Source organism: Saccostrea cucullata, unplaced genomic scaffold (genome assembly GCF_032062105.1).
Source record: "Saccostrea cucullata isolate Sc308-1 unplaced genomic scaffold, CSIRO_AGI_Scuc_v1 ctg191, whole genome shotgun sequence".
NCBI classification, from domain to species: Eukaryota; Metazoa; Mollusca; class Bivalvia; order Ostreida; family Ostreidae; genus Saccostrea; species Saccostrea cuccullata.
Window position 1 is genome coordinate 96350 of NW_026935443.1, and position 21610 is coordinate 117959.

The 21610-nt window shown below is 33.1% G+C and overlaps 3 protein-coding genes across 3 annotated transcripts in view; 2 read left to right on the forward strand and 1 right to left on the reverse strand.

The window, feature by feature from the left end:
- The window catches only part of LOC134242872 (serine/threonine-protein kinase SBK1-like), a 444928-nt gene that overhangs the window by 84086 nt on the left and 339232 nt on the right, over nt 1-21610 (reverse strand). The window lies entirely within an intron of this gene.
- LOC134242887 (LITAF domain-containing protein-like) lies at nt 2948-6061 on the forward strand. Its single transcript, XM_062725089.1, has 3 exons — nt 2948-3123; nt 4254-4422; nt 5371-6061. Exons 1-3 carry the CDS (start codon nt 3039-3041, stop codon nt 5477-5479), a joined length of 363 nt encoding a protein of 120 aa, XP_062581073.1. The 5' UTR covers nt 2948-3038; the 3' UTR covers nt 5480-6061.
- On the forward strand, nt 6953-8211 carry LOC134242888 (LITAF domain-containing protein-like). The gene is made up of 2 exons (XM_062725090.1): nt 6953-7227; nt 7791-8211. Exons 1-2 carry the CDS (start codon nt 7046-7048, stop codon nt 7924-7926), a joined length of 318 nt encoding a protein of 105 aa, XP_062581074.1. The 5' UTR covers nt 6953-7045; the 3' UTR covers nt 7927-8211.

The following is a 21610-nucleotide window of genomic DNA, read 5'->3' on the forward strand; positions in this document are numbered from 1 at the left end:
AAACTCAACACCAATTTTCTTCGTGCGGGATTTAACTGAAGCAAAAATTCTATAAAAAAAAAAGTCTCTTTTGTCTGACAGCAGAAGTCATTATTAATATCTTACACCAAAGGTCTACATTTGTTCTTATAAACATGTGTATCCTGTAGGGTCCTCTCATAGAAATACATTTGTTCCGAGTCAAAATTTATCGTGGCCTCGAGGTGACGTGTCCACCACCAGGTAACCGAAGGGAGGCTTAGTTGCATCTTTGTAAGCCTCCACCAAGAGATTTGAACATCCCGGATACATGTATAACTGTCGAGTGTCGACTCAACATTGAAATTTGCGATGTACGGTATCTCTGGCATTTTTCATCAATATCAAATAGTAGGTATTTAAAGCTATAGTTCTTGACGTAAATATAGTTAATAAGAAGGAGCTTAGATCACTTATTTTAAAAGGTCCTAAATATAGGAAACCACGATCCTTCAACTGGCTTCGGAATTTCATAAATATTATGGATTCTGTTGAAAATTATTAACGTTGAGCCAGATATGAAAAAGAAGACGTTGACACCTTGTCAGAATGGATTAAATGTATGAGATCCATGTTAAGTCGCGTTTTAAAAGATTGAGGGGCAATATGAAAACCATCTATCCTTCTGTGTTCAATAATCCAGAAGTGAAAAAAGAATTAGATAGATTACATAATCAGTACTTACTGGTCCCTGCCGACAAAGCAGGTAACAACATTGTCTTCGTTGGTAAGGCTCATTATATAAATTGTATTTTAGAAGAATTTGGATTTCATTCTACAAGTGGTAATCATACTTACACTCATACTTCCCTTTCTTAGAAAGAAATTCTTCAAAATCATATGTCAGTTTTAAATATTTTTAATATTCCACAGAGCCAAAATGGATTTGAACTACCCTATATATATGAATATACGTTTGTTAAAGCCACTCTTAATTCATAATTTTAAGATTGTAAATATTTCCCTCCACCATGTATATCTTTCATGTTTAAAATTGGTTGCTCAAATCTAGGTAAATTCACAACCTTGTCCTACAAGATGGCGGCAAAAGGGAATAACTCCTAGGCAAAATATATCATAGGAAAAGGTCTATATACAAGGTTACACATATGCGCCATCTTGAATTTTTCTAGGTCGGTCACATCAACTTATATTTTCGTCTGAAACTCCATGAAATAAATTCCCATATTCGTTCTATGGTCAGTCTTTCGGGGTCTCAGCTTAAAAACTGTGCAACCGGAAGGGCGCATCACACTTGCAAATATTAAAATTCTCTCGTCAAATTCGATAGTCTGCTTCAACAATCCGAAGAATTGCTTAAAGGAGGCAGAAAGAATATGGTTGCAGGGAATTTATTTCACGGAGTTTCAGATGATGTGACCAATCTAGAAAAATTCAAGATTGCTCCAATGTGTGCCTTGTTTTATTAGGTAGTTAGGTAGGGGGTATCTACGATATACTTTTTTATTAAAAGAGAAATAAGTAACGCCAGGTGCCTTTGTAAAGTTTTGTAAATTACAATATCAGAAGAGGAAACACAATAGTTGCATTAAACAGCTTACTCAGTAATTGATCTCTAGTCCCTATATGTAAAATAAGACAAGAGAGAATACTTGTGGCTTGTTCCCATTCACTCAAAAATAAATCTATAGCACTCCCGTTGCTCAGGATATTTCTGAATAGTTTTCCAATCTCTGTTGTGATTTACATGTATCACATTTTATAGTGATTCCAAGAATCTTTAAATCGTACCTCGTTTGTCTAAAGCAATTTGCAAACTCTACACAATCTGTGAATAGTTTCAAGTTTGATATAAAAACGTATTTCTTATTACCCTCATTTTTTTCTGAGAGGAAGATTATTTGAAAAGCTTTTAACGTTGAATATTTATATTGTAATATTTTTCTAATTAGACTAAATCAAACTGATGTTAATTTAAAGGTTTATTTATTTATTTATCTGTTTGTTTATTTTTTTTATGACAGTTTAATTTTTTTTTACCCCGTTTGTAGATCGGGTAGAAACTTTTTAATCCCTCGTTTTATACGTTAACCTGATAAAGAGGGTCAATTTATGATTAATAACATTTGTAATTTCGTTGTAACCCACGTTTACAATATTGCACGTATACAAACACGTATATAAACATATTGATATGCTGTTCTGCTATAAAATACTTGTGAATTATTTTTTGTGAAAGTTTCGGAGAATTATCTACTGAGTATTAGAGTTTAACACATTATCTCTGCATGCATATATGTGTTTGAAATACATACACTAGTATACATCATTTAATATTGCATTTGGAATTCCTTTAAATTTTACACATCGATTTTTATATTTGTAAGCATTGCATTCATGATTCATTTATAAATTCATCTCGTCGTCATGGTTAATTCAATTTTTATTGAAAATTCTAAATTGAATTCCCATCTTTCTTGACAAATATTATTCACACAACTACAAAGCATTTCTGTGAAGTGAATGAAATACCCTTTTGCTAGTCTATTTTGAAATATTTATTATTTCGAAATTTTAATGAAAGAAATGTTACGGTGTACCAAAAATGTCATTAGTTATAAATATATCTCTGGTATACAGAAATAACCCTTCCGTATTAATCCTAAAATTGGGTAATTAATCACTAAATAACCCATTTGTGAGCATTAACAATTACTTCTCTGTTGATATTTAGGCCCTGGGGATAGGACTATCTTAAAAGCTATAAGAGGTCCATAGAGTTGTGCAGTATTACATATATGTACACAACTTTTGAATTCAAAGCTTTTGTACACACATAGATTTTTTTGTAGAATAAAAGATCTAGAAAACTTGAATGGGAAGAACAATTAATCTGATATTCTATACAGAATCTTTCTTATGAAGGTCTTTTACTTTCCAATCATTGGCACTTCCTTTTTAAATTAACTTTTAATGATTCTACACACGTATGACACATGCGGAGTTTCGTATATTTCAAGTAGGAACTAAGTGAACCGATTCTTCAGTTATAATCAGCGATGGACAGTAAACAGCCACCCCCTCCGCCGCCTGCGTACGGTCAACCCTCGGGGTACAGCCAGCCCCCACCACCCCCGGGCTACCGTGAGTATATTTTTTTTTCGTTTTATATTTAAAATAGAAAATTGAAATAGTTGTTAAGTAAATTATATATCATACAGAATATTTTCTTTCCCTGTCAAATTATGAACAACATATCGGATACTTGGGAGATGAACTACAAGATTCAAATTTTAAATTAATGATAAGGAGATTCGCAGATATAAATGTACAGTTTGAATTTCTTTTAATTTCAAGCAAATATTTGGATTAAAAAAAATAATAATATTAATTCATTAAAAATATTTCCAATGTATTTAATGTTTGTTAGCAATTTTGAAAAATCTATTTGATATCGACCTGGTATTTTCTAAAAAAAAATTTTAATTTGTAGTGTAAAACTTGTTACTGAGCTGTTGGATATCGATTTTTATGTCCTACCTACCCACATTTAAGCCACCAATGTCAACAATGGCCTGGATTAGGTTATAGAATCGTTAAATGTGTAATATAGATTGGAGTTAAGCCATTTTTTTAAAACTGGACAAACCTGAATTGTTATGAATGCAATTTCTTGTACTTTGAAAACGTGTATTTCAAGCATGGCTTGTGAAGATTGATGAAACTTCGAAAACCATGTATTTAAAAAATCATATTATCAAATCTGAGACTAAAATACGAGGTTTTTTATTTCTTTTTTACTTAAATTCGATGTTAGCATTTCTCGTACTTTAGTCAGACCAATAGAGTAAAATGTTATTTAGTTTTAAGCGTAAAGTTTAATCAGTTTATTCAAAATTCAGTAAATAAATCCATTTTTAGAAAAATGCACTTCCTTCTTTTCCACAGAAAACACAGACATACCAACCACAACTTTCAGTTAATATCATTATTCATTAATATTCATAAGTGTGTATTTTACATATTCATTGGGGAATGCTTATTTCTCCACGGCACCTGATCCTACTTCATATTTTTGTACGACTGTGGTTGCTCCTCTCGATTAGTATTGTTCCTATTGACTTTTGGCTCGAATACTGTTCGTTTTCTTTATTAATGAAACAAAATATTTCTCTTTCCCTTAGTTTAAGAAAAATCCTCTCAATCCAAATAGCAACCTCATTATTACCAAATATTTAAGATAACAAAATTTTTTAAAAACTATTTTTTATCAGCGGGGAGCACGGTGGTGGTGACCCAGCCAGTCCACATGAACCCCTACATGTTCCGTGAGTTCGGGGTTCAGATGCAATGCCCCCACTGTCAGGCCACCATTACCACGTCAACCAGATACGAGGTCGGAACTCTCACATGGGTCGCCTGTTTCGTTATAGCTATAGTGGGGTAAGTTTCAGAATTTATTGAAAGAAAATATAAAATATATTTAGCTATTTTCTTTATTCTTAAACTGCCAAAGATAAAAAAAAAACCTGTGAAATTATACTCCATTTATTACTATATCATTGAACACCATCAATTCACATTAAATGCAGAATACATCAGTTTGCCATAAACCTTATCAGAGGGTTTGATGATTTTTAACGTACATAGTTTGAATTGGTGCAATGAAAAAAGACTATGTATATAAGTTTTCAAGACTGAGTCTAGTAACGTTGACCGGAATGCTCTGTAATGGTATGAGATATCGGCTTGGGTTGCTCAGTTGGTAGAAAACTTGACAAGTGATTCAGAGAACCAAAGTTCAATTCCTTGTCCAAAAATTTTCCCCTTTTACATAATTTGGTGTTGTTGACCACCCATGGACTGGCAGATAAAAGTTCTGCAAGGGTTAGAAAGAACGTGGGTTGTGCGTGTCTTAATTCGAGGGCAAAGTTTTTTTTTAAATGTTACAGTAATGGTTTTGGTTGTGAATATTGGTCTGGGTAGCTCAGTTGGTAGCACAACTGACAAATGCTACGGTTGTTCAGTGTTCGATTCTTGGTCCAGTCATACATTTTCTCCTCTCCTGTTGCAAAGCTAGCCTTCCAGGGGGTAGGTGGGATGTTGTATCATACGTGTACATATGAACTGAATGTTTTGGTTAAAAGGTTTTGGCAGGATTTTGTAATGTTTAAATATCCAGATATTTGGTAGCAAGCATATACATATAGTAATTTTTACTTTTCGTGTGTTGACCGGGATGTTGCAATGAACATGTTTTACTTTCCAGATGTTGATTGGGATCGTGTACATGTTTCACTTTACAAGTGTTGACAGGATTTTTGTAATGCACACGTTTTATTTTCCAGGTGTTGATTGATGTGTTGAAATATAGATAATTTACTTTTACAGGTGTTGGTTGGGATGCTGTTTTATTCCGTTCTGTATTGATGGTTGTAAAGACGTCATCCACTCCTGTCCAAACTGCAAACAAGACGTTGGACGATACAACAGAATGTAAACAAAACTCACGGAGAAATGACGAGGTTAAGGTCTGTCCTAACTTCAGAAACTTAGAAGACAAATCAAAGGATCTGATTATTTTCGTCGTAATTTGAGAATAACATATATTGTATTGTTTATTATTTGGTAAAATGCATGTGATAACATCATATTTTTGTGCAAGATTACTAGAATTTGATGTTGAACAAAGCAGACGGCTTTAACGACATCATACGATGAACTTTAAATTTACTGGGTGGAATTATAAACGAAGTAAAGAAATACTATAAATTTTATATTCACTTCCAAATTGTTGATTCAAACTTTACGATATGATATTATACAAACCTACTTTGAGAGCACTATTTCAAGGTAAATATAGGTTGTGCACTACTGAATTTTCCTATTACTTACATGATTAGAGCAGGTCTGGATGTAAATATGCTGTTATATCATTATTTTGATATATTTTAATTTGTGATATTTTTGCTTGAAAATTCAAATATATGTACTTTTGGAGAAAAACTGTTGAGAATAATGATTTACTGTGATTTATTCCCCGTGTTTTATCTTTGCAAATGTATTCTATATACACCTTTATGAGTACAGAACTCTTAAAAAATATATTATAATTATAATTTTTATTTTTATTTCTGTTCTGATTATCTGTGTTGTGTATTGTTGATATTCTGTATTATACCAGGGATGTGTTTTTTAAATAAAAAAGTGCTTTCACTCAGACTTCTCGGACATCATCATTCCCTCAGTGCTTTCATTCAGACTTCTCGGACATTATCATTTCCTCAGTGCTATCTCTCAGACTTCTCGGACACCATCATTCCCTCAGTGCTATCATTGAGACTTCTCGGTAACTCGGGCACCATCAATTCCTCTCTTATTTTCGGTCTATTGACTATACTTGACTGTACCTTTGTGTGTTTTCTCAGAAAGTATATGCATATGAGACTTACTTTTTGCACTATTCCAACAAAGGTTTTCAACAAAGTTTCTCTTTTTTTTTTCGTGAAAATATGAATCTTTGAAACAAATAAAAATAAAAATAAATGTTTCAATAAGCTTTCTGCAGTCTTCAGGGTTTATTCCAAATCAAAATACATGTACTAGAACAACATTTAAAGCAATTTTGCTTATTTCACTCTGCATTCCCGAAATAGAGTTCTACATAGGGAAGTTCCTGAAATGTTATAATTAACTTCTTTGAAGTTTCTTTGCCAGCTTTGCAATAATATATCTTGTTTTGATATATTGATTAAGCATTAGTTTTGCATGCAATCCATTGTGTTAAACATAATTGTAGCCCTATTATTCTAAAAGTTTAAATGCCGTGCGCGCGTTGAGCATTGAGTTGCATTTACTACATAACACAAGTAAACACTGCATTTTAAATAGCGGCGGGACATGTTTATCTGGACAGGCATTATAAAATTTTAGCAGGGCTAAAGATCTGAATGCTTATCATTGGATGATTTTGTGAACAAATTGTACTTAATTTAACTTCCTTGTTCAAATCTGCGTTGGTAAGGCAAACAAAAACCATTCATGTTTACAAGTGAGGTGTAAGATAATGGCTACCTCTGAAAATATCGTCGTTGAATCGAGCGAAGAGGTTCAACCGGTAATTGGAACATTTGGTCCAAAACCAGTGGTAGCTAAATGTCCTGAATGTGAGGAAACCGGTGAAACGGACATTTTCTATGAACCAGGACTCTTTACGTACGGATTATGCTTGCTGTGTCTTTTTATGGGGTAAGTACTGATTTGGAATACTCTTGTGTGATGTTTCCTTGAATCTTTATACATGACAGTAAAACTAGGGGAGGGGACAACACACTTGAATTACAAAATCCAATCTTCTTTGAATTACGGTAAAACTGCCAATTATCATTCGATTTACTTATTTTTGAAGTTCAGCTTGAACCAAGAAAGAAGCATTTCACTTGTATCTTGTAAGATAAGCCCTATTTTTCATTTCCTTCTCTACTGTCTATCTGAAAAAAAATCAATTTTTTTGATAAAAAATGAGTAAATTTCAAATATTTAATTTAAGGAGAAATAGCATGTTCTAACATATATTCTTAAGCATTGCAAACATTTCGACAAAGATATTGATTAATGCACATTATCTACACTAAACCATGAGTTGTTCATGTGATTTTGTCATTATATATTACCTACAAGTTGAAATTTTGGAGGGAAAATATAGGTCATTCAATTATTATACTTATATTCATGTAAAGTTCATGAAAATTATCAAAATTTCAGTACAGCACAATTCTGTTATACGTGTATAACTTTTTATCTGATTGAAGATTCTGGCTAGGGTGTTTCCTCTTCCCCTTCTGTATATCAAGTGCCAAAGACTGTGTACACAAGTGTTCCAGTTGTGGAACAGAGCTAGGAAGGTTCCGAAGATATGAGAATGAAATAAAGGAACCATACACGTGAGTGGAGAGGAGGAATGGCCAGAGACTCAGAGATCAAAGATTAGCAAGAAAGGCTAATATTGCATTGTCAACTGAGTTAAAGAGCTTTGACACACAAGACAATAGCTCTCAATTTTGTCAGATCAGGGAATTTAAGTACAGTCATGTATTATGTTATGTGTGCCAAATTGTTCCTGTTGCCACAGTCTTTCATATATGAGTACATGTACATTTATAAACAGTATAAAGCTTTTATGAAGTGTATATCGAGAGCTGCATAAAATTAAACTAATAAAACTCTTGTGTATGTATAAAATTATGATCAGTGTATGTACTTTTTTATTGATTACCGCTAATGGATCTACATACATGTATGATTTATTGCAAGATATTAGAATTCCCTCCTAGTAAACATCCATGTTTCAAATGCTTGCAGAAAGAATTGACATATAAGCTGCATGAAACTTGTGTAATTAAGAAAGAACAAAAATTTAAAAATGTACATTGTATACTATGTAAATTATGCAAAATAAATGTTGATTGTTGTTTATTTCTTACAACACGAAAACTTGCGACTTTTCAACTTTAAATGTAACCATTCCCCTCAACATATTAAAGTTCATATTTATTTATATCTGATTTTTCAATAAAAGTGGAAATCGTAAATTTATTGACATTGGCATTGATCATTTGCAATTTATTTCTTGAAAATATTCTAAATGCACACACAAGTACTCTAGGTTTCCGATTGACAATACCTATATATGGTAATTTGTTAAAAAAAAAAAAATCAATCTTATACGCAAAAAGAAGAAAACACTTGCTGTGGTCTTCAGCTCGACATTTAGATATATCGACGACGTACTGTCAATTAACAAGGGTTATTTCAATGATCGTGTCGATACCATGTATCCTGGTGAGCTTGAAATAAAAGATACCACAGTGTCTAACACGTCTGCTTCATATTTGGATATTTTACTTGAAAAAGACATTATTGGTAATCTAAGTAAACGACCAACTTTATGAAAAACGTTATGACTTTTCAATTGTCTTACTTATGCAGCAATATACCTACCACATCTGCATACGGGGTTTATAGCTCTCAGTTGATTTTATACGCAAGAGCATGCTCTACGTAACTATGTACAATTTCTAAAACGAAGTAAATTACCGGTATTTTACAAACAAGTTGATGAAACAAGAACATCAGCAGTCTCGTTTAAAGTCATGATCATCATTTCGTAAGTTCTATGGTCGATTCAATGACCTAGGCAGCAAATACAATTTGTTATTGGGTCAAATGCTGACTGACGTTTTTCATACTTTTCCTTATTCACATTTGTCTTTGTTTGCTCTGCTCCTGTTTTGCATCGTTTTATGGACTTCTGAGCTTTAATAATGTTCGTTATCTCCATATATTTCATTCCAAACTAAATTGTCGACGGATTTTACGATCATGACAAGAAGCACAGGGTGGGCGTGAGCGGTCGGTAGAAGAGGCTCACTCCTTCAGGCACCTGATTCCACCTCTGATGTTTTTGAGGTTCATGTTTGCTCTGCTCAAATTTTGTATTGTTTTATGAATTTTTGAGCTTAAATACTGCTCGTTATCTCCATTTATTTCATTAAAAAATAATACTGTACGAGCTCAAATGAGAGAAGAGCAAACACGGGCCTCTAAAAGCATCAACAATGGGATCAGGTGCGATGAAGGAGTATGATCTCCTGTAGACCGGTCTCACCCACCATGTGCTCCTTGTCACGATCGACCAGTTTATGAATAATGATTGACCATGCTCTATCAATCAGCATTCGAATTAATGATAGATTGTACAGTATTTGCTAATAAGGTCTTTGTTTTTACCATAGATCTTGCAAAATTATTTTTTTAACAAATAGTTGATACATGTATCATTATCATTGTTTCATCAATTTGTATATCAATAACTTGCATTAGAAATTGTTCGTGCAAAGAGCACGCTCTTGTGTTATTTATCAAGAATATGAAACAAGGGTATCAGCAGTTTTTTTAAAAGTCATCATTTCGTAAGTTCTATGGTCGATACAATGACCTTGTCAGCAAGCACAATTTATCATGGAGTCAAATGCTGACTGTAGTTTCTCTTACTTATAAAATTAAATATTGTTAAGCCATTTATATAAACACTGAATTGATGACATATTTGTTCGTTATTTCTCGAATATGACAAGGAGCACAAGGTGAATGTGACTGTTTGGCAGGGGATTTTCACTCCTCCATGGCACCTGACCCCACCTCTGATAATTTGGAGATCCTGGTTTCCTCTGCCCCAAGAAAGGGAAGTTTACGTAAGTTTATCATGGGTTTTCTTGTTGTTCTTAGATTTCTATTAACGTCTTTTTCCTTTAAAATATCTAAATTTTGAAGTTTTTTTTAAAATAAATTCTGCTTCGTATGAATACAAAAATAGGTGTGCTAGTAACGGGGAAATTTGTACCATGGGAATTCCGAAATATTGGACGATATGATCTCCATAAACTATATACAGTGTAGGTATTGTCAATCAGAAATTCGAGAATCTTTTTCAGAGAACTTGTGTGTACAATCAAATTTTTTTTGAAAATTCAAAAAAATAAATTTTGAAAATGACCAATGACAAGTTAAGGAAATATACAATGTTTTACATTTTGTTGAAAAAGCAGCTGTCTAAGATATTTAAAACTCTAGACTTTAATTTACCGTGGGGAATGGTTGTATATAGTGTTGAGAAGTTTGTTTGTTTATTCAGGAAATGGCACAAGTCATATATGAAACATAAGATAGAAACATTAGAACATAATTGGCACATGGAATCCAAAGAAATCATAAGATTTCGTAAAAAATACAATTGTAATAAAACACTGGCATTATTTCATAAAAAACAAGTACTTAAGAAAAAACATTTAATTCAGTATATCTAAAAGAGAATGGCGGGTAACTATATAATTTTTGTACTAAGTATAGCCATTTGCCCGAGGATGACCCATGAAAGCAATAATGTGCTTAATAAGTTGCACGTTTTGATATTACTGAATTGATAAAATTTTGTAAGTTAAAATTTTCTTAAAGTTCCTTGAATTTTTTCAAGTAACTACATCTGATTTCACTGCTTGAATACATCAATTTGTTGCACCGAATTCAAAGGTTTCTCTTCACTAATATTAACATTTTAGTGGGGAAATTTTGTAGAACACGTCCTGTATCTTCGTTTGTAAGATTTTTTTTAAAGACAGAAGTTTAGAAACTCTGTATAGATATGGTAATGTTTGCAATATTTAAACCTGACATTAGATTTCATACATTTTCATCCTAGAAAGGGAGTTATATTTCACTTACCCTAAAATTCAATGACAATAATAACTATGGTTTTTTTTTTTTGTTTTTTTTTTTCATTTTCTTCAGTGGTATAAGAATAGTTCCTGATACAGTGTAAGAGATGGATATCCCAAAGCGTTATAGACGGACTTACAGACAGACGGATATCCCGACCAATATATGCACTCCCACTTTTCAAACAGGGGTATAATGGAAGGATATATTTGCTAACAAAACCATAATAACTACTATATGATTTACGAAATGCTGACTTTAAAGAAGGTTGTTGAAATCCATATTACATCAACTTATGTGTATAAGTAACCTTCCTCAGTTAAAAAATAGATCATACTCGGAACATCCTCATGAATTTGTAGACATAAACACTATATGCAGATGGTAACGGAGTTTTATTACATGATTATATATAAATAAAGTTGGCGATTGTAATACTGTTTTTAAAAGAAGTCTTTCTCGGTCATCCAATTATGAAATAAACGTGAAATTCGTAATTCCGGCAAGTTGTTGGACGATCTGGTCTCCAAAGAGACTATATAAATTCTATCAATGAAGAAATATAGCATCCTTTTAGTATTAACTTCATAGTACTTGTGTCTAGAATAAGAATAATCTTAAACAGTGATTTTGTTGATAATTACAAAAGTAGTGAAAATTCCAGCCTCCAATTCTATAAAAGAAGCAGTTGTCTTTGATATCAATAAGCCTAGTTTATTTTAATTTATTGCGAGGAACGGTAACAGCATCGCTTTGTTTGTAAGGTTCTTTATATAAATTGTATTTTAGAAGAACTTGGATTTAATTCTACAAGTGGTAATCAAACTCATACTCATAGTTCCCTTTCTGAGGAAGAAATTCTTAAAAAACATATGTCAGGTTTGAATATTTTCAATATCCCATCGAACCAAAATGATTTTGAACTACCACATGTATATTGGGTTCCGAAACTTCATAATAATCCTTACAAAGATACATTGTGGGTTCCAGTAAATATTTAACTAAGCCTCTTTCTTTACTCCTCGCTAAGATATTAGCGGTAGTGAAGGAGAAACTTCAAGAGTACTGTGCACCAATATATTCAAGAAGTAGTGTGAATCAGATGTGAAACTCAAAAATTCAACAACAACAAAAACAAACTTTTGGACCATTTGAAATCACAAGATTTTACGAAAATCAACAGCTAAAAAAAATTTAAAAACACAACCATTTCCCACGAAAAATTAAAGTCTAGGCTTTTTGATATCGTCGACAGATGCTTTTTCAATAAAAATGGAACTCGTAAATTAACTTGTTCATAGGTCATTTGCAAAATTATTTCGTTAAAACACATTCTGACTGCACACACACAAGAACCCTGAAGTTGACATCGAAAAGATGCTTGGGTACTGGAGTATCCATGTGGTGATTGGAGACAAGGTCTTCCAACAACCTATTGGAATACCCATGAGTACCATTTGCGCCCCCTTGAATGGCAGACTTATCTTTGTATTCATATGAAGCAGAATTTGTGTAAAGTGGAAAGAAGACATTAATGGTAATCTAACAACCAAGCTTTGAACGATAAACTTGATGACTTTAACTTTTCTATCGTCAACTCCCCTTACTCATTCAGCAATATACCTTCATTACCTGCAAACGAAGTTTAAATATCTCAGTTGATTCCATACTCAAGAGCATGCTCTATGTATGAAAAATTTCTAAAACGAGGTAAATTATTGGCAATTTAAACAAGTTGATGAAACAAGAATATCAGCATTCTCGGCAGTTTAGAGTCATCATTTGATAAGTTCTATGGTCGATACAATGCCCTTGTCAGCAAATACAATTTATCATTGAGTCAAATGCTGACTGACGTTTTTCATACTAATTGCTAGTCCATTATTTATAAACTGAATTGACGCCAGATTTTTTCGTTATTTCCCGATCATGACATGGAGCACACGGAAGATGTGACATGTCAGAAGGGGATGCTTACTCCTCCATGGCACCTGATTTCATCTCTGATGTTCTGGAGGTCTTTGTTTGCTCTGCTCATGTATTGTATTATTTTATGGAGTATTGATCTTGAATACTGTTCGTTATCTCCATATGTTGTATAAAGTATAGAAAAGTTGTATGTTTTGCTGTTTCTGACTTTTGAATCAATTTAGTTAAAATTCTTTCGGGTTTTTAAACAAATTATTACCGATTTACTCCACTTCTAGAATATTCTGAATCATAGTTGGTTTTGAGTTTTTCTCTAAAAACAGTTAATACTTCTGTAAGTAGTAAAATTATTTGCTTACTAGAGCACATATGATCCTATTTTGACTGTTGTATATCGACTAAAGTGCTTTTTTTCATGTCTATTACATGTACATGTTTCTTTGCACGTATTGTGAGCTGTACCATTTATATGTGTTAGTAAATAAAACAGAACGTAATTATAAGTAATCTTCCAAAAAAATTAAATGCTATCATAAAACAGTTATAACTTAAGTGTTTGCCTAAATGTATACATTAAGTGTAAAAAACAAAAAATGTCAAAATTAACTGCGTTTTTAAATATCAAAGTTATAATGCACCATTTACATGAAAAATACACACATGCACACAAGGTTATACAATACTAGCAAAAGGGTTATCGCAATACCTATTCCAGACTTTCAAAAATTATTTCATTATACGAGTGGTATATGACTTGAAATGGCCTTCTTGTGAATCTCAGTTCTGAACTTAATGGAATCGAAGCTAATTATTTAGGATCGGGACCACTTAGGCATTTACTGAATTGATTTTTCCTAGCCACAGTGCTCAGGTGAGCAATGTGACCCATGAGCCCTGTGTTACATGCATGAGTTCTATGTCAATTGTTTTGTTTTTGCTGCATATTTCCATTTTAAGATATAAACTAACCAGATACATGAAGATGACCCTCTGACCATCGTTTGCATAATTTTTGAAATATGTTTGCACTACATTAATGCAAATCTCACCAAACAACATACAAAAATAAAGTTTCTACTTGTGTTACTAGCCATGTTTTATTAAATTCATTTGTATTTGTTAGCTCTTCTGAGCCAAAGGCTCAAAGAGCTAATGCTATGGCCATTTGTGCAGTGTGCGGTGTGCGGTGTGCGTTAACTTTTTAGAATATGGGCCATAACTCAAGAACCCCTTGGCCAATCAGTTTCAAATTTGTCACAGGGTATCCTTGTCCCAAGGGCTACCATTTATACTTAAATAAGGGTTGGGACCCTGAATCAAGGGGAGATAATCAGGAAAACAAAACAAAAAGTACCGATTGCTAAAAAATCTTCTTCTCCAGAACCACCGGGTAGATTTTCACCAAACTTACATACAAGGATCAGGATATGTTGAAGATTAAAAATTGTTCAAGGCATGACCCTGGGGCAAAGGTCGTGGTCTCAAGGTCACTTTGAAATTGACCTAAATTTACAATTAATAAAAATGTTCATATTTTGCTTACTATAAGGACTAGGATCATCAAATCTTGTAAATTGATGTATCTTAGTTCTTCACATTATGTTAACTCAAAAGTAGGTCACGGTGACCTACTTTTAAAATTTTGCGGGCATTCGTTTTCAAATTGATTTAAAGGCATATTTTGGATACTTTAAGGCCTATGATCATCAAACTTAGTCAGTTGATGCATCTTGGGTCCTTGAACAATGTCAATTTTAAAGTAGGTCACCGTGACCTACTTTTTGAACTTTATGACTTATCCTTTTTAAAACATTTAATCCCATTATTTCAGGCACTGAAAGGGTTAGAATCATCAAATCTTGTAAGTTGCTGCATCATGGGACCTTAAAACATATTTAAGAAAAAGTAGGTCACTGTGACCTACTTTTAGAATTTTGCAGGCATTTGTAAAGGCATATTTTGATTACCTTCAAACCTACGATCATCAACCTTGGTCAGGAGATGCATCTTGGGACTCTAAAAAATGTCGACCAAAATGTAGGTCACGGTGACCTACTTTCGATATTTTATGGCTATATTTATGTATCTTAGGTATTTATTGGCTTAGAATCATCAAACTTTGTGAGTTGATGCATCTTGGGTTTTCGGATAGTGACGACCAAAAATTAGGTCACAGTGACCTACTTTTGACATTTTATGGCTATATTTAAGTATCTCCGGTACTTATTGGCTTAGAATCATCAAACTTTGTCAGTTGATGCATCTTGGGTTTTCGGAGAATGTCGACCAAAAAGTAGGTCATGGTGACCTACTTTTGAATATCTCAGGTATATATTGGCTTAGAATTATCAAACTTGGTCAGCAGATGCATCTTGGGACTCTAAAAAATGTCAACCAAAATATGGGTCACATTGACCTACTTTCGACATTTTATGGCTATATTTAGGTATCTCTGGTACTTATTGGTTAAGAATCATCATACTTTGTCAGTTGATGCATCTTGGGTTTTCTGAGAATTTTGACCAAAGAGTAGATCACAGTGACCTACTTTTGAATATCTCAGGTATTTATTGGCTTAGAATTATGAAACTTAGTCAGCAGATGCATCTTGGGACTCTGAAAAATGTCGACTAAAATGTAGGTCACAATGACCTACTTTCGACATTCTATGGCTATATTTATGTATCTTAGGTATTTATTGGCTTAGAATAATTAAACTTTGTCACTTGATGCATTTTGTGATTTCCAAGAATGTAGGCCAAAAAGTAGTTCTAATTGGCTAAGAATCATCAAACTTTGTCAGGTGATGCAACTTGGGTCTTTGATAGGATACTTAGGGTTAGAGGCTTCAAATACAAGTGATAGGTTGTACAATTTATCAGAAGAGCGATTCAAGGCCCTTGGGCCTCTTGTTTGATCTAGCTTCGGACATCTTGCAATATTTCTTTCAAATGATGTAAACTTCAATTTTACGTAAATAGCCGTAACTGACTGCGATGCGACTTTTCTTATTGTCCCCCGCTTTCGCGAAAGCGAGAGGACATTAAATCTCATTTGTCTGTCTGTCTGTCCGTCAGTCTGTCCGTCACAAAAACTTTAACCTTGCCCATAACTTTTGATTAGTGGAGCTATGACTTTCATATTTCACATGTGTATTCCTTGTGACAAGACCTTCTTTAGGTACCACCAAATTTAACCTCTTAACCTTGACCTTGTAGTTTGACCCTCTTTTACACAAAAATTGCAAAGTTTTACTTTGGCCTTAACCTTTGAATGGAAGGTACAAGGACTTTCATATTTCACATATGTATTGTTTGTGGCAAGACCTTTCATTGGATACCAACAACCTTGACCTTTTGACCTTGGAGATTTACGTTTTTATGAAAAACATTAACCTTGACCAAAACTTTTGAACGGTGAGGGCTAGGGCTTTCGTACTTCACATATGTAATCCTTTTGAGAAGATCTTTCATTGGATACCAACAATTTTTACCCTTTGACCTTGACATTGGAGTTTTAACTACTTTTTTAAAAAAAAAAAAAAAACTTTGGTCACAACTTTTGAACGGTAGATACTAAGACTTTTATATTTCACATATGTATTCTTTGTGGCAAGTCCTTTCATTGAATATCAACAACTTTGACCTTTTGAACTTCACCTTAAAGATTTACGTACCTATGAAAAAACTTTAACCTTGACCATAACTTTTGAACGGTAAGGGCTAGAGCTTTCATACTTTACATGTGTAATCCTTGTGAGGAAACCTTTCATCAACAACTTTGACTCTTTGATCTTGACTTTGGAGTTGTCCTTCTTTTAAAAAACGTTAACTTTGGCCATAACTTTTTAACAGTCAGGATTAGGGTTTCATCCTTCGAAAAAATCAACTTCAATGATAATTTCTAAATAAATGACATATGATAGGATGTTCATATTAGACACAATATGTCATAAAAAAAACATCTCATCAACAAAGACAACGAAAGCGGGGGACCACAATTCTTTGAATTTGCTTGTTTTGATTTACTTTAATGTGCCGCGTCGCCCTCATGGAGCAGTGGTTAGAACTTCTTCTCTAGAGTCACGAAGGAAGGAGCTGATCCTTCCTTCGCGGGTTCGAATCCCACTGTGGGACGCAGTAGGTGCTACCTTTGAGCTACCGCGAACGGTTCTTTTCGTTTGGAAAAAACACTCTCCAATCTTTGACAAGTATCAATAGAATAATTAAAACCTGATCTTCATATTCAATTGGAAATATCATTTGAAATGTTTCCATAGAGACGTTATTCATTTTATTTATCTATTTATTTTCATGAGGATTTAATTCATACATTGTAATACTTTCTGAGAAATCTGTGACGAGTGCCTAATCTTTCATTTAACGACTACAGAGTATCCCATACGGAAAACGTAACATTGTTTGCTATGTGCTAGAAATAGTTGTTATGGATTAAATGAGTTTAAACATACTTTCGAAAAACAAACATTTAAACATCATTTTTTCTTCATGACGTGATTTAGATAAAGATTTACAGGTGACATGAATATACGTCAAACTTTCTTTGTGTCGTTGCCAGGGGGGGGGTGGTGTTGTTGCTATGGAAATAAGTCATTGAACAATATTTAATAACTTGATACGACATTTTAAAGTCTTACCGAACTATCACCATGCAATTATCAGCATATTACTTGAATATCCAATTCCATGACAAACAATACAATCCCAAAGTCAAATCTGTTTTACAGGAGACTAAGGAACTTTGGTTGTCATGTAAACGGAATCCTTGCCATATGGGTTGATTAGGTACCAAAAAAAAATAACAGTAATAAAACCAACAGTTCATTGTCAATTTTGCTCAATCACATTTTTCTGACTTGATTTGAATAAGCCTAAATAAGTTTAAACTAATACACGCCAAAACTACATTTCTTTGCCTTGTTGCTATGGAGAACCTGCCGTTGCTATGGAGATAAAAAATTAAGATTGACCAACAGTTCATTGTCAGTTTTGCTCAATCACATTTTTCTGACTTAATTTAAATATAGCCTAAATAAGATAAAAACGAATACACGCCAAAACTACCTTTCTTTACCTTGTTGCTATGGAGAACCTGCCGTTGCTATGGAGATAAAAAATTATGCAATATTCAATGATGTGCTAGAGAGACCAAATTTTATTATAGTTTTTTAAAATTTGTATCTTATTTATCATAAATAATCGTTCATTTGATTTTTCCGTAAACTTTTTACATTTTTTCTTATTTTATGCATCAAAAAGCCCATTTTTGTTGCTAGGCAACAGATTCGATTTTCAAAAGAGCCCATGGATTTGACTTCAAATTCTAAAAGAGAAATACCTCTGCTTTTATGTGAGATACATGCAACAATTATATTAATCTGGCCATTTTTAAAATTTGGCCTTGAATATTGCCCAATCACGAAAAATGCTGAATCAGCAAAACTTGTAAAACATGTGTACCTTCCAATGTCTACCACAGAACTGACTTAGGACCTAAATATTTTTTATTACATTATTAGAACACAATAAGTGTGTATCTTTATTACACCCATAAGTAAGAATAATTCTCATGGTATTTGCGAGTTATTTTAAGCCTCAAAGATAGGTGATTTTTTGTCCTTCAACACTGAAAAATCCGCCGGTTGCTAAGGAAATTTCTTTGGCCGGGTTTCCATGGTTACCATGACTCAAAACATTTTTCATTTTACATACATTGTTCATACTTCAAAGTAAATCTATGAGTGAAAAATCATCTAATTCTGAGAACCCTCATATATCACCCTTTGTCTGATTTTTATGTGGACTGGTACTTAAATCTTTTTACTGACATTTATAATTGGCATTCATTTTGCCCTCTGTCAACTTAAGAAACCAAAGTTGGTTATAATTGTGACGACCAAGACGTAAATAACGGCAGATACGACATTAAAACCTGTCTGTCGAACTCAAGAGGTTGTTCATCATTTTGACTTCTGACATTTTACCTTGACCTTTTAGAGCAGTGGTCAATTGCAGATTGACCTGATTTCTCTTCCTTCTTGAGGGGAGTTCAAAGGTCAAAGTGCATCATGGCTGTTGCATGATCCTATATAAGACTGAAGTTTTCTCCTTTTTTCACATTCGTTCTTTCCTCAACCTTTGGTTGATAAATTCTATTAATGTCTTCATACTTAAGCAACACTTTGCAATAATAAAAAGATAACAAGTAAAATTGTGTTGACTGAATGTAGAAAACAAAAGAATTTTCAAATGATATTAATTTTTCTCTTTTGGTAAAATCTGAACTGATTATTTTCAAGTGTTTCTTGGTTAATGATAAATGTACGTATAATTGTGTAAAGAATCATATAAAAAATTTATTAATGTTGTGATATTGGGAATCAATTTTTTTATTATTATTAAAGAAATATCTTTTTTTCTATTTAATATTTTATCCAGTGACAATAAGAATTCCACATTCTACTACATGCATATGACATTTTGGGTTTGATGTAGATAAACTTTGAAATAAAAGCCTAAATTTGAAATTAAGAAAATATCGCATTCGCATCAGACTCTTTTTTGTAATTGTTGCAAGATTTTCCTCTGAAATCCTATATAATATGACTGAATGTATGTTGCTTTAGTACTCTCAAAATATTTTTTATCATTAAATTCTCCTGGCAATCTTCAATTCATAGTAAAAATCTATATCAATTTTGCAAAAGACCAATACCCATGTTATGTCCTAATTTCGTTATTTTACTGATTCACGGAATTACCATGAATGATTTCTTTAACTGAATACATGTACGATGTATCCCTGAAATACATGTACGATGTAACCCTGAAATACATGTATAACATAAAAAACAGGCATTTTGCTGAGACAGATTCGCTGAAGCTCGTTTAGGACACGTTCGTCCACTAAATCTGTCATAAAATAAAATTGATGACATCTTCATACATAATTAGAAGCAAGATAAATTCATAGCTACCTCATATGTGACCAGTATCGGAAGGCATCGGAACATGTACGCAAAACCACATGACAGGAAGTGAAATTTACATGTTAAGTCATTTTTCAACTGATTTTTTATTTATGAGTGCTGTGGGAAATATGAAATACGACAGCTTGTTATATTACATCTCCTAGTAAATCAACAAGAGGACCTGAAGCCTTGACAGTCACCTGTGTATCATGAGCATTTACACTTCATCCACATCGCTGACGTTAACACGTTCCTTATGTTACTCTTTTTTAATGCTGGCTTATTAAAAGTTGGGGGTTTTTTTGGATAAATTGACATGGTGTTACTCAAAGTCCAAAAAATTTATTTTAAGAGGTTTGGGTTTTAACGTCCTTGACCTAAACATGGGTACACCATTAATATTTTATATATTTAATGATTTGTTTTTAAAGATTTCTTTTTATAATTTATTATCAGGCATTTTTGTATTAACTAAGGTGTGTTAAAAAAAACATGAACAATAAGCTTTCTTTTTGTCTTGTGAAATTCACAACCTCTGGCTACCAGAATCAAGTTGGTCATATACATTTACAAGGACATGACCAACTTGATTCTGGTAGCCAGAGGTTGTGTATTTCACAAAACAGGAAGAGGGATTATTGTTCTTGTTAATCATGAAGATATTTTGAGGCACCAGATCGTCCATTTGTAAAGAGGTTGAATTTATAAGACGTGTTACAATTTAGATATATATAACCTACTTCGCCCAACCCAGGGCTTGTGCCAACATCCGATTCATCAATTTCACATATCAGGAAGGGGGTAATCTGCTCATTAAATGAATGGGTTATATGAATTTTATAATATGACAGAGTACGAAATCTGCATGAATAGAGTGCATTTCGTTCACTTTTCTGTTATTTACACAAGAAGTTTATGTGCGATGATGAAGCGACAGTGTAATAGCACAATAGTGATTTTACAAGGATTGAAAAGGACACGGATGGCGAACAGTGATTGATCCAAAAAATTTACTTAAACAATACAATCCTGTGAATAGGACATAAAGTGCCGAAGAGGAGTAAGAATCCCCATAGAAATTCAACCACTGTAAGTCAGATGTATTGATTAGTTAAACGGAACATTCCAAGGCTAACAACTGGTATAAAAAGTCAGGAGGAACGACCCAAGATAGGCTATGTTTCCAAAAACGTTCACAATAACGACTATAGATTATACAAAAATGCTGACGGTGAAAGAGGTTGTTGACATCCCTCTAACATCAATCTATCTGTCAGTAGCCTGCCTCGGATTAAAAACTTGAAGCATACTCTTCGGTATCGTAGTTGGAATATGCAAACACCACATGCATGTGATGGCAGAATATTACATGTACTACACTGAGAAGGAAAATTGACGATGAAAAAATTGATATAATTTTATTTGTCAGACAATTTA